Raw genomic sequence first — 16,557 nt, 5'->3', positions numbered from 1 at the left:
ACTGCAAGTTCAGATACTGTGGAGTATGTCAAACCAATTTAACATTTAATTCCTTTAATTTAATATCTGCTTTCCAAACGTTAATATAATGAGTTCTAAATTTGATATCGATACTTAGAAATGTGATATCGGCTTTTGAAATCTGATATCGACTGTTACATCTTTGATATCTGTTTTGGGAAATTTGAAATCAAAAGAGAGTGATTAAATGCTAAAATGGCTTTCCGCGTATATGATGTTTAGATTTTGATTTAAAACGCTGTACCTTTGATATCAATGTTTTTAACTTAGATATCATGCTTATGGCACTTGATATCAAGTTTTTAAATAAGATATCATCGGTTTTAAATATGATAGCAACACTAAGATATTTGATACCAAGCTTTAAAAATCGGATTTGATTTGGGAATTTGATATCGAGCTTTTGAAATTTGAAATCACTCGTTTAAAATATGATATTGGCTTTTCCAATTTTGATGTCAGCGTTTTGAAATTTGTTACCAAAAAGAGGCCTTAAATGCTATTTGCTGATTTTAAACTCTCATGTCATGTTGTGTCATTTTGATATCACGTTTATGAAATCTGATATCACCCTTTTAAAATTTCATGTCAAGCACTGATAACAGTTTTTTAAATGAGATATCATCGGTTTTAAATCAAGAGTTAGGTATTTGATATCAATTTTAAAAAAATTTGACATCAACACTTGGAAATTTGATATCAAGCTTTTGAAATTTGATTATCACTCATTAAAAGTATGATATTGGTGTTTAAAATTTTGATATCAGCGTTTTGAAATTTGATATAAACAAAGCTTAAATGCTAATATACTGTATACGCTGATTTGAAACTCTCATGTCATATTTTGTCATTTTGATATCATGTTTATGAAATTTGACATTGTGCTTTTAAAACCTGATATCAAGCTTTTGACATTTGATATCAAGTCACTCTATTATAATAAAAAAATCTTGGGATGAGAGACGAGAGGTGACTTTCTTAGAGAGACACTTTCATGTCCTGCGAGACAAGACTTTATGCCAAGAAATTTAACCACGTCCAGGGCAGGAAATAAAAGACAAAGAGTAGATCACAAAGTAGAATGTCGTACAGAATTCAAAAACGTTGCCGTGATACACATGCAGAGCAGGGTAGAAATAACGGGAGTACGAAAATTCGAAAGTCTCAAAAAAACGATAGTAAAGATCTCATGAGCGCAAACAAATGGAAATTATAACTCGGTGAAATAATGGAAAAACAATGAAAAAAGATTGAATATATTGTTCGGATTTAAACTTTAAGTCGGAGACTTGTAGATCGTCTAATTCATGTTGCCATCAGGGAAAAGTAGTGTTTCTTCCCAATGAAGAGGCGTATCCACGAGAATTAAAAAATTTGTTGTTTGGTATTCTGCAATCCTGCGAGAGAAAATTTCAAGCCCCGTGAGACAAGACTTTATGCAAAGAGATTTGGAAAAGTCCTGCCCACATCTAAAACATTTACAGTCACGCACACAGTTCAGTCATTTCTTATTTGTGTGAATGCTATTGTCAGACACAGTTCGTGTAGAGAGAAAGAAACGATATTCACTCACGGGCAGTTATATGTTACGTTGTCACGATGCAATTCCAAACACGGAATCAAAATTCAATGCGATATTGATGAAAAGGTAAAAGCGAAAAGAGATTGAATATATGGACATAGGTGATATGACAGAAGTATGCAGATATTGTTTGGATTAAAACTTTAAGTCGGAGATTTGTAGCTCATCTAATTTGTGTTACTATCAGGGAAAAGTAGTGTTTCTCCCAATGAAGAGGCCTATCTGTGAGAATTCAAAGTTTTGTTGTTTGGTGAAAGTGAAATCCACATACTTGAGCGGCAGAGATGAGAAGTTGCTGGCGCGTAGCACAGGCAGGGGGGTTGGTGAGCAAAGCGAGCAGGGGGCAAAGCCCCCTAGTTTTCTTTAAAAATTAACCTCTGAGAAGTTAAGTGAAGTGCACCATGGGATTTGTAAGAGCTCTTGTAAGAGGCGCGTGTGAGTCGACAGACTTCAAGAACAAACATCGCCAGTGCACAGCGATTGTCCCAAGCGCAGGAGATCTTTATTTAAGTGCTAAGTGTCAGGCAGATTCATGCGGAAAAACGTTTCCAGACAAGAACTAAATGCTGTTCTTCTTGTGTGGTTGGCTGAAAGGAAAAAGGAAATTGAGTTTGGTGATATTTCTGCGAAGGTAAACGTCGCATTTCACAAATTCAGTTGCATGTGAATTGTTTTGCTCACGTCTCAGTAATGTCAACCCAAACCAACTCCAAAGTGCAAAACAGAAAAATAAAGCAGGTGAAACCCAACTTCATATGCTAAAAATGTTTGCTACGGAAGCCTCTGGTTTTCTAGGTCAAAATTCTGAAACTTTCATGTTGGCATCTCTGTGTTTCATAGCAGCAGTTTGATGACGCCGTATGTCATGACTAGAAACACGGATATGAACAACATCCTAGAGCAATGGAAGTCCAGGACAAAGTGTTGGAGATGAGAGAGGTAATCCAGCAGTTTTTGAAGAAAAGACCTGGGGGCATAAGGTTTCTGTGAGCGACTGTGTCAGATGAAGCCGGACAAAGCAGATTTAAGTCTTTTTTAATTTGTGATATAAATAATATTTAACATAACAACAAAGTAAAATTGATTCTGTATCCTATGAGGATCCCCAAAAGAGTCAAAAGAACCTGGGAGATAGAAATCCTCATGCTAATGTTGGCTGAGGGCAAACAAAAAGATGGGAAAGCAATTTCATGTCATGGATTTCATTCAATTGTCTGTCCTCCTTTGGTCTCTCTGCTCATTCCTCAGGCTGGGTAGAGAGGTAGTTGGCAGCCACTGGACCATTTTCTAGACACTGTTGTAGCATTTTACTTGGCACCTGGGACAGGCGTGTCCTCCAAGGGGACATTCACAGTCTTTGAGACAGACGAATACTGACGGACATTTTTTAGGCCTGAGAGACACAGAAGATCTAAATATACTGTACATTCACACACACATTTATACCAACACTGTTTGACGTCCTCACAGAGGAGCAACTTCACGGCCACTCAGCCTTGCAAGGACAACAAAGCTTAGTGTTTTCTGATGGTTTGATCTGCTGAAGTCTTCTGGTACAGATTGAAGAGTTTGGCTTCATGGAATTTCTTCCATATTTTAATCTCCACATCATAATCATGATTCAGGTAAAATATGGTCTCTGTTTTATTTATGTCATAATAGTGATCAGAATATTTGTTATAGTCTTCAGTGATATATCCATAAGCATTGACCTGCAGAAAAATAGAGAATGATGAGATGAGTAGGATGACATGTTCTTTCATCCATGTGCATACATGATACTTCACGTTTTCAGCGTTGGCCCTCACTGGGATAAGGAGACAACAACCTGCTAGCATTCTATTTCTCTAAATGAACCTTCATGGTGAAGGGTCACCATTACATTCCTGGACATCGGGGCCTGCAGATCCTAGTGAGATGGCACAGAACAATTAGGTGTGACTACAACAGACTCACCGCCTCCCTCCAGGGTCAAATTAGCAGGATGGGCTCTTAGAAAGGCACCTTGTTATGCCATGTAGAGAGCCTTTGATCGGAGGTCACAGAGGAGACCTGGCCCGACTTTAAGGACTATTGTGCCAATCAAATAGGATATACGCCCACTGAACAAATTATTAGGAACACCTATACACCGTCTTAATTATGTAATTATCTAATCAGTCAATCATGTGGCAGCAGCCCAATGTATCAAATTATGCAGACACAGGTCAGGACCTTCACAAGAATGGGTAACAAATGTCATCTCATTGATTTCTACTGTGGCATGATTGTTGGTGCCAGACGAGCTGGTTTGAATATTTCCGTAACTGCTGATCTACTGGGATTTTCACATACCACAGTCTCTGGAGTTTACGCAGAAAGGTGCGAGAAACAAAAAAGACCCTGTCGATGAGAGAAGTCAGAGGAGAATGGCCAGACTGGTCTGAGCTGACAGGAAGGCTACAGTAACTCTGATGAACACTCTGTATATGGGAATTGCAGTTCTTCTACTCAGAACTGTTGGGTTCCATGGGTACTACCATGGGGTGCTGCGCTTACTGGGAAGCCCTTCTTTGTCAGGCTCCAGCCTTCCCCAGAAGTGCTCCTGGGCCAGGCCTTCAGAACACCGGAAGTTTTTTCCGGGGACAATATAATAGGAACCGCTTGCCTAAACTCAGGGAGCAAGAGTCGAGAGGAAGGAGATGAAGCTTGCTGAGAGGAGCACAGGGTTAGGGGTTATGGTTGATCATGTTGGGTCATCTAAGTGATTGGCAGCATCACACAATGTTTATGTTTATGTTTCTGCGCACACTCCGTCTCTTTGACAGTCACACATGTTTCACCGCTGGGGACCCCCCCTTTGCTTCTGGGTCGCAAATGAATTTAAGAAGGGATACTGGCTTGGAAGACCATAAAGGTTTGAGAAATACTACTGTACAGGGCTAAACAGACAGTAGAAAAGGATTCAACCTCGGTGGGCTGGGTTGCATGCAGAAACACTTACGATGTCGCAGACATGAAGTGCCAGTATAAGGCTGTAGGAGCCTGTAGTCGGTCGATAGATTGCCCAGTCTGTTCCATCCATAGTTTGAGATTTCAGATATCTACAAAAAGAAGAAAACAAAAAGCTAGTAGGTACCACTTTATATTGTGTCTTTCATACTCACTGCCACCTCCCTGAACGTAAGCACACTCTATCAGCTAGACGAGGTGATTCAGCTGAAGTCCCTGGAAATATCAGTAAGGGGATATAATATTCAGAGGGGTCTGTGATATTTTGGATCACTTGGCACCATTACAGCTACAAAAGTGATGCTTTCTTTTCACTTTCAATTCCCAATGATCAATTAAGTAACAGCAAATATTCACTACTAAAAATCTGCATCATAACATCAGTCAGATTGTTGATATAACTGGTTGTTCATTATTGTATTCATATTTTCAGATGAAACAAAATACAACAAGGTGGTATCTTTGATTTTCTTGAGCATCCACCTTCCTTCGCAGATTCATAAATATTCAAAACATTATATAGGCAAGATAGATAGATAGATAGATAGATAGATAGATAGATAGATAGATAGATAGATAGATAGATAGATAGATAGATAGATAGATAGATAGATAGATAGATAGATAGATAGATAGATTTTAGTTTTAGTGTAGTAGGCAGGATAAGATAGATAGATAGATAGATAGATAGATAGATAGATAGATAGATAGATAGATAGATAGATAGATAGATAGATAGATAGATAGATAGATAGATAGATAGATAGATAGATAGATAAGAATTGCAGAAATGAAGAATACTTCTGGGCTCACGATCATAGAGCAGTCACAGTGAGGATGTCGTGTACTGCACTATCCTCTGTTGAATATGTCATACTACTGCAATGGTAGTTTAGAGGACAGGGATGCAAGACGTTTGAGAAAAACAAATGCAGAGCTTCACTGAAATAGGAAAGGAAAATGAATAGTGAGCAGTGTTACCTGTTTCTAACATATCTGTTAAAGTCCGGATGGAGAACAAAGTACCTCTCTGCCGTGAAATTAGGTGTAAAGTACTTGCGGGGACTAAAATGTGAGAAAAAATACAAGACATTTTAGACACGGCACCAGCGGAATGAAGAGGCAACAAAGAACAGTCTTAGAGCTCAAGTAAACCGTGCGTCATGAGATAACTCAGCAAGTGATTCACATTTGAACAAGTTGAATATTGAGACTGGGCAAAATGGGAGCTAATGGGATTACTTCTATCTATAACATTTTTTTAATTTTTACATTTATTTTTTCTAATTAAATTTTCCTTTATTAAGTTATTGTGTCTGTTTGCTTTTTACCTCACATATTTGGTGAACTATCTGCAACTAAACATCAGCAAATCCAAAGAACTGGTTATGGACTTTTCACAGCACCAAAGAGCCTCTATGTCTGGTCAGTGTTCAGGGCATGGACATAGAGGTGGTGCCCTGCTACAGGTACTTGGGGGTCCACATCAATGACAGGTTGGAACTATACAGTATAAGAAAGGGCAGAGCAGGCTCTTTATGTCTTAGAAGGCTACGTTCCCTTATTGTGGGAAGGGACACTCTTCACATCTTCTACAACTCTGTGAAGATGTGTTGGGCTTTTAACATCGAGAGAGGCCCACCAAATCAACAAGTTAATTAATGGGGCAGGCTCACTCTGGACCCTCTGGACGTTGAAGCAAAGGAGAGAATTAAAGCAAAATTGAGTTGCATTATGAACTAGGCTGCTGTCAAATCATTGATACTGAGATGACACTCATTGCTACTCAGATCTCTGCTTGTGGAGTGATCCTGACAGCATAATTTAGATTATTTGTTCTGCTAAGGTAAAACCTACTTACTTCTCACCCTTATAGTATCCACTGGTCACAGCTGTGTTCAACAGCAACCCTGTCATCCATTCGTAATCACGTATGCCTTCCGGAAGCAGAATGTATTGTGTTTCCTTTAACATGGAGAGAGGGAAAGACAAGAGAACAAAAGCCATTTGAATAGACAAGAACTCATTGTTTCATCCTAAGCCCCATCTTATTGGACCTCACCATTTAGCCCCACCTCTGACTCTTTCATCCAGTCATGCTCCACCCCCTTTTTCTCAGAAGTCTTTCACTCACTCTTAAACAGTGTTAATGAACCACTATGAAGAGCATGGGGTGACCTTGTGTTGTCCCTGAACACCCAAAAATGACAATTGGAACACAAATAGGGACTTTTGTTAAAGTACGGACTTGTAATGAGAAAGTGAGAATTTTTTTACTGAAGACAATATGTCTAACTAGAAGATTAGAAGAGCTGAAAACCTTTTGGGGCAGACATGTGGTCCAGTCCCATCCTTCAGAAACAACTGTCTCTGCTGCAGCCAGGTGTTATGTGGGTGTCCCCTTGGCCTGGTCCAGCCACTCGGGTCCTCAAAAGTGAGGATCTTGTGAGCCATATCACCCTTGGGGAATCACACCATGGCCATAGTGCCGTAACTGACGCTCTCTCACAATGCAGGTAATGTGAATTTCCCCTTGGGATTAATAAAGTATCTATCTATCTATCTATCTATCTATCTATCTATCTATCTATCTATCATGTGTCTCATTCAGGACTCCATGAGCAACCGCTAATTCGACACAAAGTCAAACCAGTGGTCCCCAAGGATTCTCCGAAGAGACACAGTGCCAAAGAGGTCCAGGCTGTGTCTCAGGTCATTGGATGCAACCATGTCTCTCAATTATATAGCAATGTCTATATGTTCAAAATACATGGTGGGGGGGTCTGTGATGGCCAGTATGGTGTGCTGGGTCAGTAACATTACTTCAAGAAAGGCCCACCAAATCAACAAAATAATTATAAGGTCAGACTCAGTTATGTTATGCCCTCTGGATCTGCTGGAGGTGGTGGAGAGAATGAAGGCAAAATTGAGTGCCATTATTAACAACGCTGCTATCTATCTATCTATCTATCTATCTATCTATCTATCTATCTATCTATCTATCTATCTATCTATCTATCTATCACACTAACTGCACAACAATTCTTTTCTCCAACAAAGTATAATATACTGAGGGATACCAAGCTGGATGATCACTGCCATATTTGTACCAGAAGAGGTACTGATATCACAGAAGGTGGTTGTTATGATGAGGTTTCGAGTGCTACCACTTGGTACTTACTACATCCCGAAAGCTATTTTTTTCTAGATCCTTCTATCGTCACATTTTGAAAGCCATCGCCATTACCGCTTTCCATATTGCTAGGTGTGTGGCTCCTAGGGTTATGCCCCATGAGTAATCACGATGACAGGATAAAAGGTCGACTAGGGGTGTCTTTTGTTATTCAATTTGCAGATGCAAACATCTTAAATAAATTAAAAATAATATTTTTAATATAGGAAACCTTTCATTATGGTGCTTTTCAGGAGTTTTGTTTAGTTTGCCCTCTTTGCCTGTTTTTTTGTGGAAGAAAAAAATTGATTTGGTAGCTACTTTTATTTTTATTTGTTTTGGTTTTGTTTCTTTATATGCTTCTTCTGGTTAGCTCAGTGAATAAATCACCTGTCCATTTCAGCAGACCAGTGGTGATCGCAGACATTCTGATTACAAACCTTGGTTGTCCCTTGTTTCACATCTTACCTCCTGCTCCTTTTCTAAAACTACTGCTGTCTCTGGTGTTCAGGGCAATATGGGAGAACCTGGGTAGCATATGACATTGAGAAAGAGAGAGAAAACGCACACAAGCAATGAAGAACACCTTTAGTCATTGCCAATGGAAACTGATACGCTTTCTACTGATGCCTTTCTCCTCTGCCTAGTAAGTAAATATTCAGTGGTGAACAGAGCTATGGACTGGTTACTTGGGGATCATAGATGGTCGTCAAAGCTCATAGACTTGCGTCAGCACGTATTTCATCCAAGAGCCACTAGAGGTCACTGTAGAACAGTGACCACACCGCTGGCACCAAAAGTGATTCATGAAGTAACCTCAGGATGTATTTTAAAGGCCACCTCCTGCCAGTACAGTGGAATATTTAGTCTGCTTTCATGGCTGTTCATGGCTTGGTCATTAATCCCAACATTCAATCTTTCACACATATGAAGAGCAGAGGAAAACAACTAAGACACTCTACCTTGTCCTGAGGTATGGCTTTGAAGCCCAGGTGTTTATACAGGTACAATGACGTGGTGATGCTGTAAGATGTGTGGACATAAAATGATGTTCTGGTGCCAACATCTTGTTCAAAGCCTTTGATGACTGCACCATTGACCCTATGGCAGTGAGAGAAAAGAGAATGAGAACAGGAAACTGACCAGCTTTCTACCAATGCCTTCCTTCTCTGCATTCTCTATTTTTAACACTCAAGCAACATCAGATTCAATCTCCATTCAGGCAATGAAGACGTTCACCCAAAGGAATTTTGAGACAAATTCAAGTGTTCCATTAGGGTGCCAGCCTTTATAAATAAAGCTTTGCATGGGCATCATCAGTGATTACTTTGGGTGTCAGATTGGCCCTAAACCTGCTGTGACTATAAAAGTAAGCCTTTCATTCTGTCAGACACAAAAGAGGGAGTTACCGGAAAACGTAATCATGAGAGTCAATCTCAGCGCCCTTCCGGGACCCATTGAGGATTCCCCCGTTGCCAACTACGGCGCAGCGGATACAGCCTTGACCATCCTTCTTGGCGAGGAGAAGACGCTGCTTATCGATTCCAGGCAGCAGGTTGACCGCCTGCTTCACGACTAGAAGGGAGAAGAAGAGGACAGACAAGTTTGGTCCCTGCAGAAATGTCACATAAGAAATCTGCCATCCCATTCCCAAATGTATTGTCAATAAATATTGTCACATTTTATTGTTATATTACATTGAATCCCAATGAATTACATTTCGCTTCTTTGACACTTAGCAACAATATATAAAAGTGAATACAAATCTCTACAAAGTGGCCTAAATTAATTACAAATATGAAACATAAAATAATAGCTCTCTTAAGTATACACCCCCTTGAACATGACAACCTAAATCATCACTGGTGCAGCCCCTTGTTCATTAGAAGTCCCAGAATTGGTCCACCTGTCTAGAGTTTCAGTTGATTGCAGTAGAAATGCACCGGAATGTGGAAGATCCAACTTGTGTGAGTCAGGATGGTGGGCTAAGCTACACAAAGAAGACAAATGAACACAGCAAGCCAACTCCATGAAAAGCTCAAGTCAGAGGATAGAGACAAGACAATCTCCATGTCACTGAATATCCAGTTCAGTCAAACATGAAGAAATGTAGAGAGTATGACAGAGCTGGAAATCTGCTATGGCAGGCTGTCCACAAGAAAACTGAGCTATTGCGTAAGAAGAAAACAAGTGAGGAAGTCCACCTTGAGACCTTTGGGACCTCTGAAGGAGTCACAAGTTACGGAACTTAATACTGGAGAGACTGTTCAGACCACAGCAGTGCCCAGGGGGCTTCACCAGTTACAGATTAATGGGAGAGTGACATAGAGCAAAATTGTACATGACATCTCAGCTAGGGTTTGTCAGAAGGCACACGGGGGACACCAAAGTCAGCTGGAAGAAGGTTCTGTGGTCTGATGAAACCAAAACTGAGTTTTGTGGCCATCAGACTAAACACCATGCTTGAACATTGAACATTATCAAAAATACACCAGACCCACAGTGAAGCACGGAGGTGGCAACATCAGGCTGTGGGGAAGCTCATTTGTAGTATGCCCTGGAAGGCTTGTGAGGGTAAAATGAATGCAGCAAAATACTGGGAAATAATGGAATTAAACCTAATGGAGTCTGCAAGGAACTTGGGCATTAGGTGAAGATTTGCTTTTCGGCAAGACAACACAGCCAAGCATAAAGCTAAAGCAACAGAGGGATGGCTTCTAAACAACAATGTGAAAGTCCTGGAATGCTCAAGATAGAGTCCGCACCTCAGTCCAATTAAGAATTTGTGGCTGGACTTGACAAAGACTGTTCACTCGCAATCAGCATGACACCTGACAGAGCTGGAGCAGTTTGACAAAGAAGAAGAAAAATGGCAGAGCTGAGAGAGACAGAGACAGAGAGACACCTGAACATACAGATTCAAAGGCTGTCATGGCTGAAATCCACTAAATACTGACTTGAAGGGGCTGAATACGCATGAGATCAACACGATTCCCAACACAGACAGGCTCGGACAACAAGTATAAAATAAAAAGGAGTATTTTATATTGGTGAGAAGCTCTTCCCCAAGTAAGAGTTTCCCACAACCCAGTCGCCAACACAAATCAAGCACACAGCAATGCTTTTCTTTTCCTCTTTGTCTTTCTTTGTTCTCTCTCTCTCAGTCATTCCCTCCTCCGCTCCTCTCAGCAAGCTTCATCTTCTTCCTCCCGACTCTTGCTCCCTGAGTTGAGGCAGTCAGTTCCTTTTATATTGTCCCCAGAAATACTTCTGGTGTTCTGAAGGCCTGGCCGACATTCAGCACTTCTGGGGAAGGCACAGCACCCCTTGGCAGTACCCATGGAACCCAACAGAGCTGAGTAGAAGAACTGCAATTCCCATATACAGAGTGTTCATCAGAGTTACTGTAGCCTTCCTGTCAGCTCAAACTAGTCTGGCCATTCTCCTCTGACTTCTCTCATCGAAAAGCTTTTTCCTTCCACAGAGCGACTGCTCACTGAATGTTTTTTGTTTTCCTCACCTTTCTGTGTAAACTTCAGAGACTGTGGTATGTGAATCCCAGTAGATCAGCATTTATGGAAATACTCAAACTGACTCGTCTGGCACCAACAATCATGCCATGGTAGAAATCAAAGGGATGACATTTGTTCCCCATTCTTGTGAAGGTCCTGTCCTGTGTCTGCATGATTTGATTCATTTCGCTGTTGCCACATGATTGGCTGATTAGATAATTACATAATTAAGAAGGTGTATAGGTGTTCCTAATAATTTATTCAGTGGACGTATGTCCTATTTGATCGGCACAATAGTTTTTAAAGTCCGGCCAGTTCTCCTCTGTGACCTCCGATTAAAGGTTCTCTGCATGGAGAGCACAATAAAGTGCCATTCTCAGAGCCCATCCTGCTAATTTGGCCCTGGAGGAAGGTGGTGAGTCTGTTGTAGTCACACCTAAATGTTCTGCATCATCTCACTAAGATCTGCATGCCCCGATGTCCAGGAATGTAATGGTGACCCTTCACCACGAATGTTCATTTAGAGAAAAAGAATGCTAGCAGGTTGTTGTCTCCTTATCCCAGTGAGGGCCAACGCTGAAAAGGTTAAGTATCATGTGCGCACATGGATGAAAGAACATGTCATCCTATTCAACTCATCATTCTCTATTTTACCACAGGTCAATGCTTATGGAAACATAGACAGGCTTGGACAAAAGTATAATAAATAAATAAATAAATATTGCTGAGAAACTCTTCCCCAAGTAACAGTCACCAACACAAATCAAGCACACAGAAATGCTTGTCGTGTCCTCTTTGTCTTTCTCTCTTCTTTTTCTGTCACTGTCTCCTCTGCTCTTCCCAGCATGCTTTGTTCCTTCTTTCCCCCTGACTCAGGCTCCCTGAGCAGGGACAGGCAGCTCCTTTTATTTTGTCCCTGAAAGTACTTCCGGTGATCTGAAGGCTTGGTCTTTGAGTACTTCTGGGTAAGGCTGGAGCCCCACGAATTAGGGATCCTCAGTCCCAATAGTACCCCCCTAGCGGCACCCACAGAACCCAATGGGGCTGAATCCAAGAACTCCAGTTCCCATGATGACCTGTGTCACTGCTGCAACCCATCACCTGCCCTTCCATTTAGTGTGGTGTCATCTACAGACTTAGCCGGCTTATTGATTATATTCTTGTCCAGATGGTTTATGACTATTAAAAAGAGCACTGACCCCTGCTGGACACCACTTTTAACATTACCTAATTCTGAAGAGGCTCCCCTCACCATAACCCTTTGCTTTCTGCGTCTGAGCCAGCTTTGTGCCCATCTACAGACCATGTAGCCTGAGTTTCCACTTGTTTTGGTTTGATCACTAACCTCTCAAATGGGACCTTATCAAAGGTCCCCTGAAAATCAAGATCAATTATCTCCCATGCACCTTTCTGATCGTATTCTTTTGTTGCTTCTTCATAGAATTCCAGCATATTAGTGAAACAAGACCTTCCTCGTCTAAGCCCTTGTTGAACATTTGCTAATATTCATGTCTTACACATGTGGTGCTCGATCTTCTCCTTAATAATTTCTTCCATTAATTTAGCTTACTGGCCTATAGTTGCTTGGATCAGCCCACTTGTGCCATATTTACTAGCCTCCAGTCTCTAAACACCTTTTATAGGCACTGTAGCTTACTCACTGCTTTAATCTGAGGACCGGCAGCTTAACCTCAGAGATCCTTAGGAACAACATGGCAACCTCAGCTACGCCTTTAAGCGTAAGCACTGACTTGTTATCCAATGGCTTTTGGCTGCAAACCCATTATGAAAGGAACCTACGGAAAGTGTTTCTGAAGACCACAGCAGTGCTGGTGCTCTCCCAGATAAGTGGACATCAGCTGAAGAAGGCCTCCTCCCCCAACCCCCAACCCCCCCCCGCCACCCACCCACCTTCAAACCCATAACGCCAACGGAAGACTCACCGGAATAATTAGCCGCCATCCAGCCAAACGGTGGCTGGAAGTGCTCTAAGCGTTTCCACTCCTCATCATTGAAATGTTCTTTATGCAACAGGAGGGCAATATCAGGAATGAAAGCACGCTTGAACCAGTCCACCTGCGAATTCCTCAGCGATACAGGACAGGTCTGAAAAAGTGGCAAGCGTTACAATGATGAGATGCACCTTCAGAAGTTTAGAAGGTGTCATGGATTCTCTAGCCACCCAGTTTGATCCCCTGTATGATATCAGTTTCTCTTTGTGGGGTTTATTCCCCAATACTTGCCAGACTGTAGTGTTTTCCCAGTTAAATAGTATTGGGCAAAGAGAGGGTGCTCTTTCGTTATAGACAGAGAAGGATAGCCTGTTCTGCTCACAGCCGCCATTGTGGGTGAAGCTATGACAACCTGACAAGCCCCCAGCACCAAACATTATTCTGCTTATGATCCTACTTTTGAAGTTATGTTCTGCCAAGGCCTGTAACAACAGACTGATGTGTGCTCAAATACTAAAATTGTAAACTGGCACTGCTAAAGTGTCCGTGTGTGTGTGTGTGTGTGTGTGAGTGTGTGTGTGTGTTTGCCCTGCAATGGACTGGCACCCTGTCCAGGTGTTGTTCCTGCCATGTGCCCAATGCTGTCTAGCATAGGCTCCAGCTGGCCCACTACCCTGCTCTAGATAAGCAGGTTAGGAAGATGGATAGATGGGGGGATGGATGGACGGACGGATGGATGGATGCCTATTTTTACATTCTAATCACTTGATTACACACAACCTGCCCACTCAGTATTCGTTCTCACTTTAGCACACTCGCATATTACCAATCAGTAGGCAGCCTTTGCAATATAAAGAAATAAGCTTCATTATAGTGAAAGAATAAAGGCGATCGTTAAGTGTGCCTTCTTCAGCTCTTATTGTTTAATTGTCTGCAGAACAGAGAAAGCAATTCACATCTGTGCATCAACACTCAATAATGTCAATAACGGGCACCTGGTGAGATGGCTTTCCGAGGAGAATCACCCCCCCACCCACAGCTGAATTGTCACTGCAGAGAAAGACAAACATGGTGGTTTCTCTCCTTTCAAATCTCCCAACAATGGTTTCCCTTTTCACCCTCTTAAATCAACATGGGTACGCTGTATTACAGTATGCATGCAATCTGAAGACACGGCTCAGTACCTAAAAACACTTTTGGCCTGAAAAATGGACGTATTCAGTATGTGTTAAGTTTTTTTTTTCATTCACCGATGGACCCGTGTACCCTTCCCTTTAGACCCACTGTATCCTGCAGGAACAGACAAAAGGTACTTTTAAGATTTACAAAAAAACAGTTGATTTTAGAACACAGTTTTGTGTGGCAAATGAATGTATACCACAATTGTGAAGAAATAACTTTAATGTAAAAATTACAGAACTCATCCTTTCACACTTTAAGTATTTTCTAGCAAAGCAAAATATCCACGGTACAATGGTACAATGACATGTCTGTCTGTTTAGATCATATCACACATTTAGGAACCTCTGTCCATTGGCTATGCTAGTTCTTACGTCCCTCTTTCTTTGTGCTTCTTGTTCCCTTTGATCATCAGATATCACATCCCTCTTGTGGATTCTGGACATGATGCCTGGGGCACGGATACCAGACTCTGAACATTTTTTCTTTCTATATATATATATATATATATATATATATATATATATATATATATATATATATATATACAGTAATCCCTCCTCCATCGCGGGGGTTGCGTTCCAGAGCCACCCGCGAAATAAGAAAATCCGCGAAGTAGAAACCATATGTTTATATGGTTATTTTTATATTGTCATGCTTGGGTCACAGATTTGCGCAGAAACACAGGAGGTTGTAGAGAGACAGGAACGTTATTCAAACACTGCAAACAAACATTTGTCTCTTTTTCAAAAGTTTAAACTGTGCTCCATGACAAGACAGAGATGACAGTTCTGTCTCACAATTAAAAGAATGCAAACATATCTTCCTCTTCAAAGGAGTGTGCGTCAGGAGCAGAGACTGTCATAAAGACAGAGAAAACAAACAAATCAATAGGGCTGTTTGGCTCTTAAGTATGCGAAGCACCGCGGCACAAAGCTGTTGAAGGCGGCAGCTCACACCCCCTCCGTCAGGAGCAGAGAGAGAGAGAGAGAGAGAGAGAGAGAGAAACAAAGTCAAAAATTAATACGTGCCCTTTGAGCTTTTAAGTATGCGAAGCACCGTGCAGCATATTTAAAAGCTGCACACAGAAGGTAACAACGTGAAGATAATCTTTCAGCATTTTTAGACGAGCGTCCGTATCGTCTAGGTGTGCGAACAGCCCCCCTGCTCACACCCCCCTACGTCAGGATCACAGATAGTCAGCGCAAGAGAGAGAGAAAGAAAAGTAAGTTGGGTAGCTTCTCAGCCATCTGCCAATAGCGTCCCTTGTATGAAATCAACTGGGCAAACCAACTGAGGAAGCATGTACCAGAAATTAAAAGACCCATTGTCCTCAGAAATCCGCGAACCAGCAAAAAATCCGCGATATATATTTAAATATGCTTACATATAAAATCCGCGATAGAGTGAAGCCGCGAAAGGCGAAGCGCGATATAGCGAGGGATCACTGTATGTGTACTCTTTGCATTATTTGACAGTAAACTATTTCAACCATTCTATGATCTGCTTCTCGCAACTGAAAGAGGGCACCATGGCGGATGTTAGCTGACTTGCTGACCAACCACAAGCGTTACCTGGTAGGTAACCACCCATACAATCAGATTGCGATTCAGACTACGAATGCCGTGAATATATATATATATATATATATATATATATATATACAGTATATATACTGCTCAACAAATTAAAGGAACACTTTTGAATCAGAGTACAGCATCAAGTCAATGAAACTTCTAGGCTATCGATCTGCTCAGTTAATAATAATAATAATTCATTACATTTATATAGCGCTTTTCTCAGTACTCAAAGCGCTATCCACACAGGGAGGAACCAGGAAGCGAACCCACAATCTTCCACAGTTAAGTAGCAGAGGGGCTTGTTAATCAGTTTCAGCTGCTTTGGGGCACTAGAGGGACAACAATGAGATGACCCCCAAAACAGGAATGGTTTAACAGGTGGGGGCCACTGACATTTTTCCCTCCTCATCTGTTTTGTCACTCGTTTTGCATTTGGCCACTGTCAGTGTCACTACTGGTAGCAGGAGGCCATACCTGGACCCTACAGAGGTGGCACAGGTAGTCCAACTTCTCCAGGATGGCACATCAATATGTGCCATTGCCAGAAGGTTTGCTGTGTCTCCCAGCA

At 41.4% G+C, this 16,557-nt stretch overlaps 1 protein-coding gene across 1 annotated transcript in view; it reads right to left on the bottom strand.

Moving 5' to 3' along the window:
• Positions 1–2,622: 2,622 nt before the first annotated feature.
• LOC114664542 (alpha-N-acetylgalactosaminide alpha-2,6-sialyltransferase 1-like) overlaps positions 2,623–16,557 on the bottom strand; it is a 33,105-nt gene continuing 19,170 nt past the window's right edge. Inside the window, exons 3-9 of the mRNA XM_028818703.2 lie at positions 13,222–13,384; positions 9,176–9,341; positions 8,729–8,867; positions 6,456–6,559; positions 5,576–5,659; positions 4,587–4,686; positions 2,623–3,315 (exon numbers count right to left, since the gene is read on the bottom strand). Of these exons, the coding sequence (XP_028674536.1) occupies positions 3,118–3,315; positions 4,587–4,686; positions 5,576–5,659; positions 6,456–6,559; positions 8,729–8,867; positions 9,176–9,341; positions 13,222–13,384 (954 nt within the window). The 3' untranslated portion in view covers positions 2,623–3,117. The remainder of the gene's footprint in view (positions 3,316–4,586; positions 4,687–5,575; positions 5,660–6,455; positions 6,560–8,728; positions 8,868–9,175; positions 9,342–13,221; positions 13,385–16,557) is intronic.

Source organism: Erpetoichthys calabaricus, chromosome 14 (genome assembly GCF_900747795.2).
Source record: "Erpetoichthys calabaricus chromosome 14, fErpCal1.3, whole genome shotgun sequence".
NCBI classification, from domain to species: domain Eukaryota; kingdom Metazoa; phylum Chordata; class Cladistia; order Polypteriformes; family Polypteridae; genus Erpetoichthys; species Erpetoichthys calabaricus.
The sequence above is the reverse complement of the archived record's forward strand: the minus strand, read 5'-3'. Positions and strand labels throughout refer to the sequence as shown.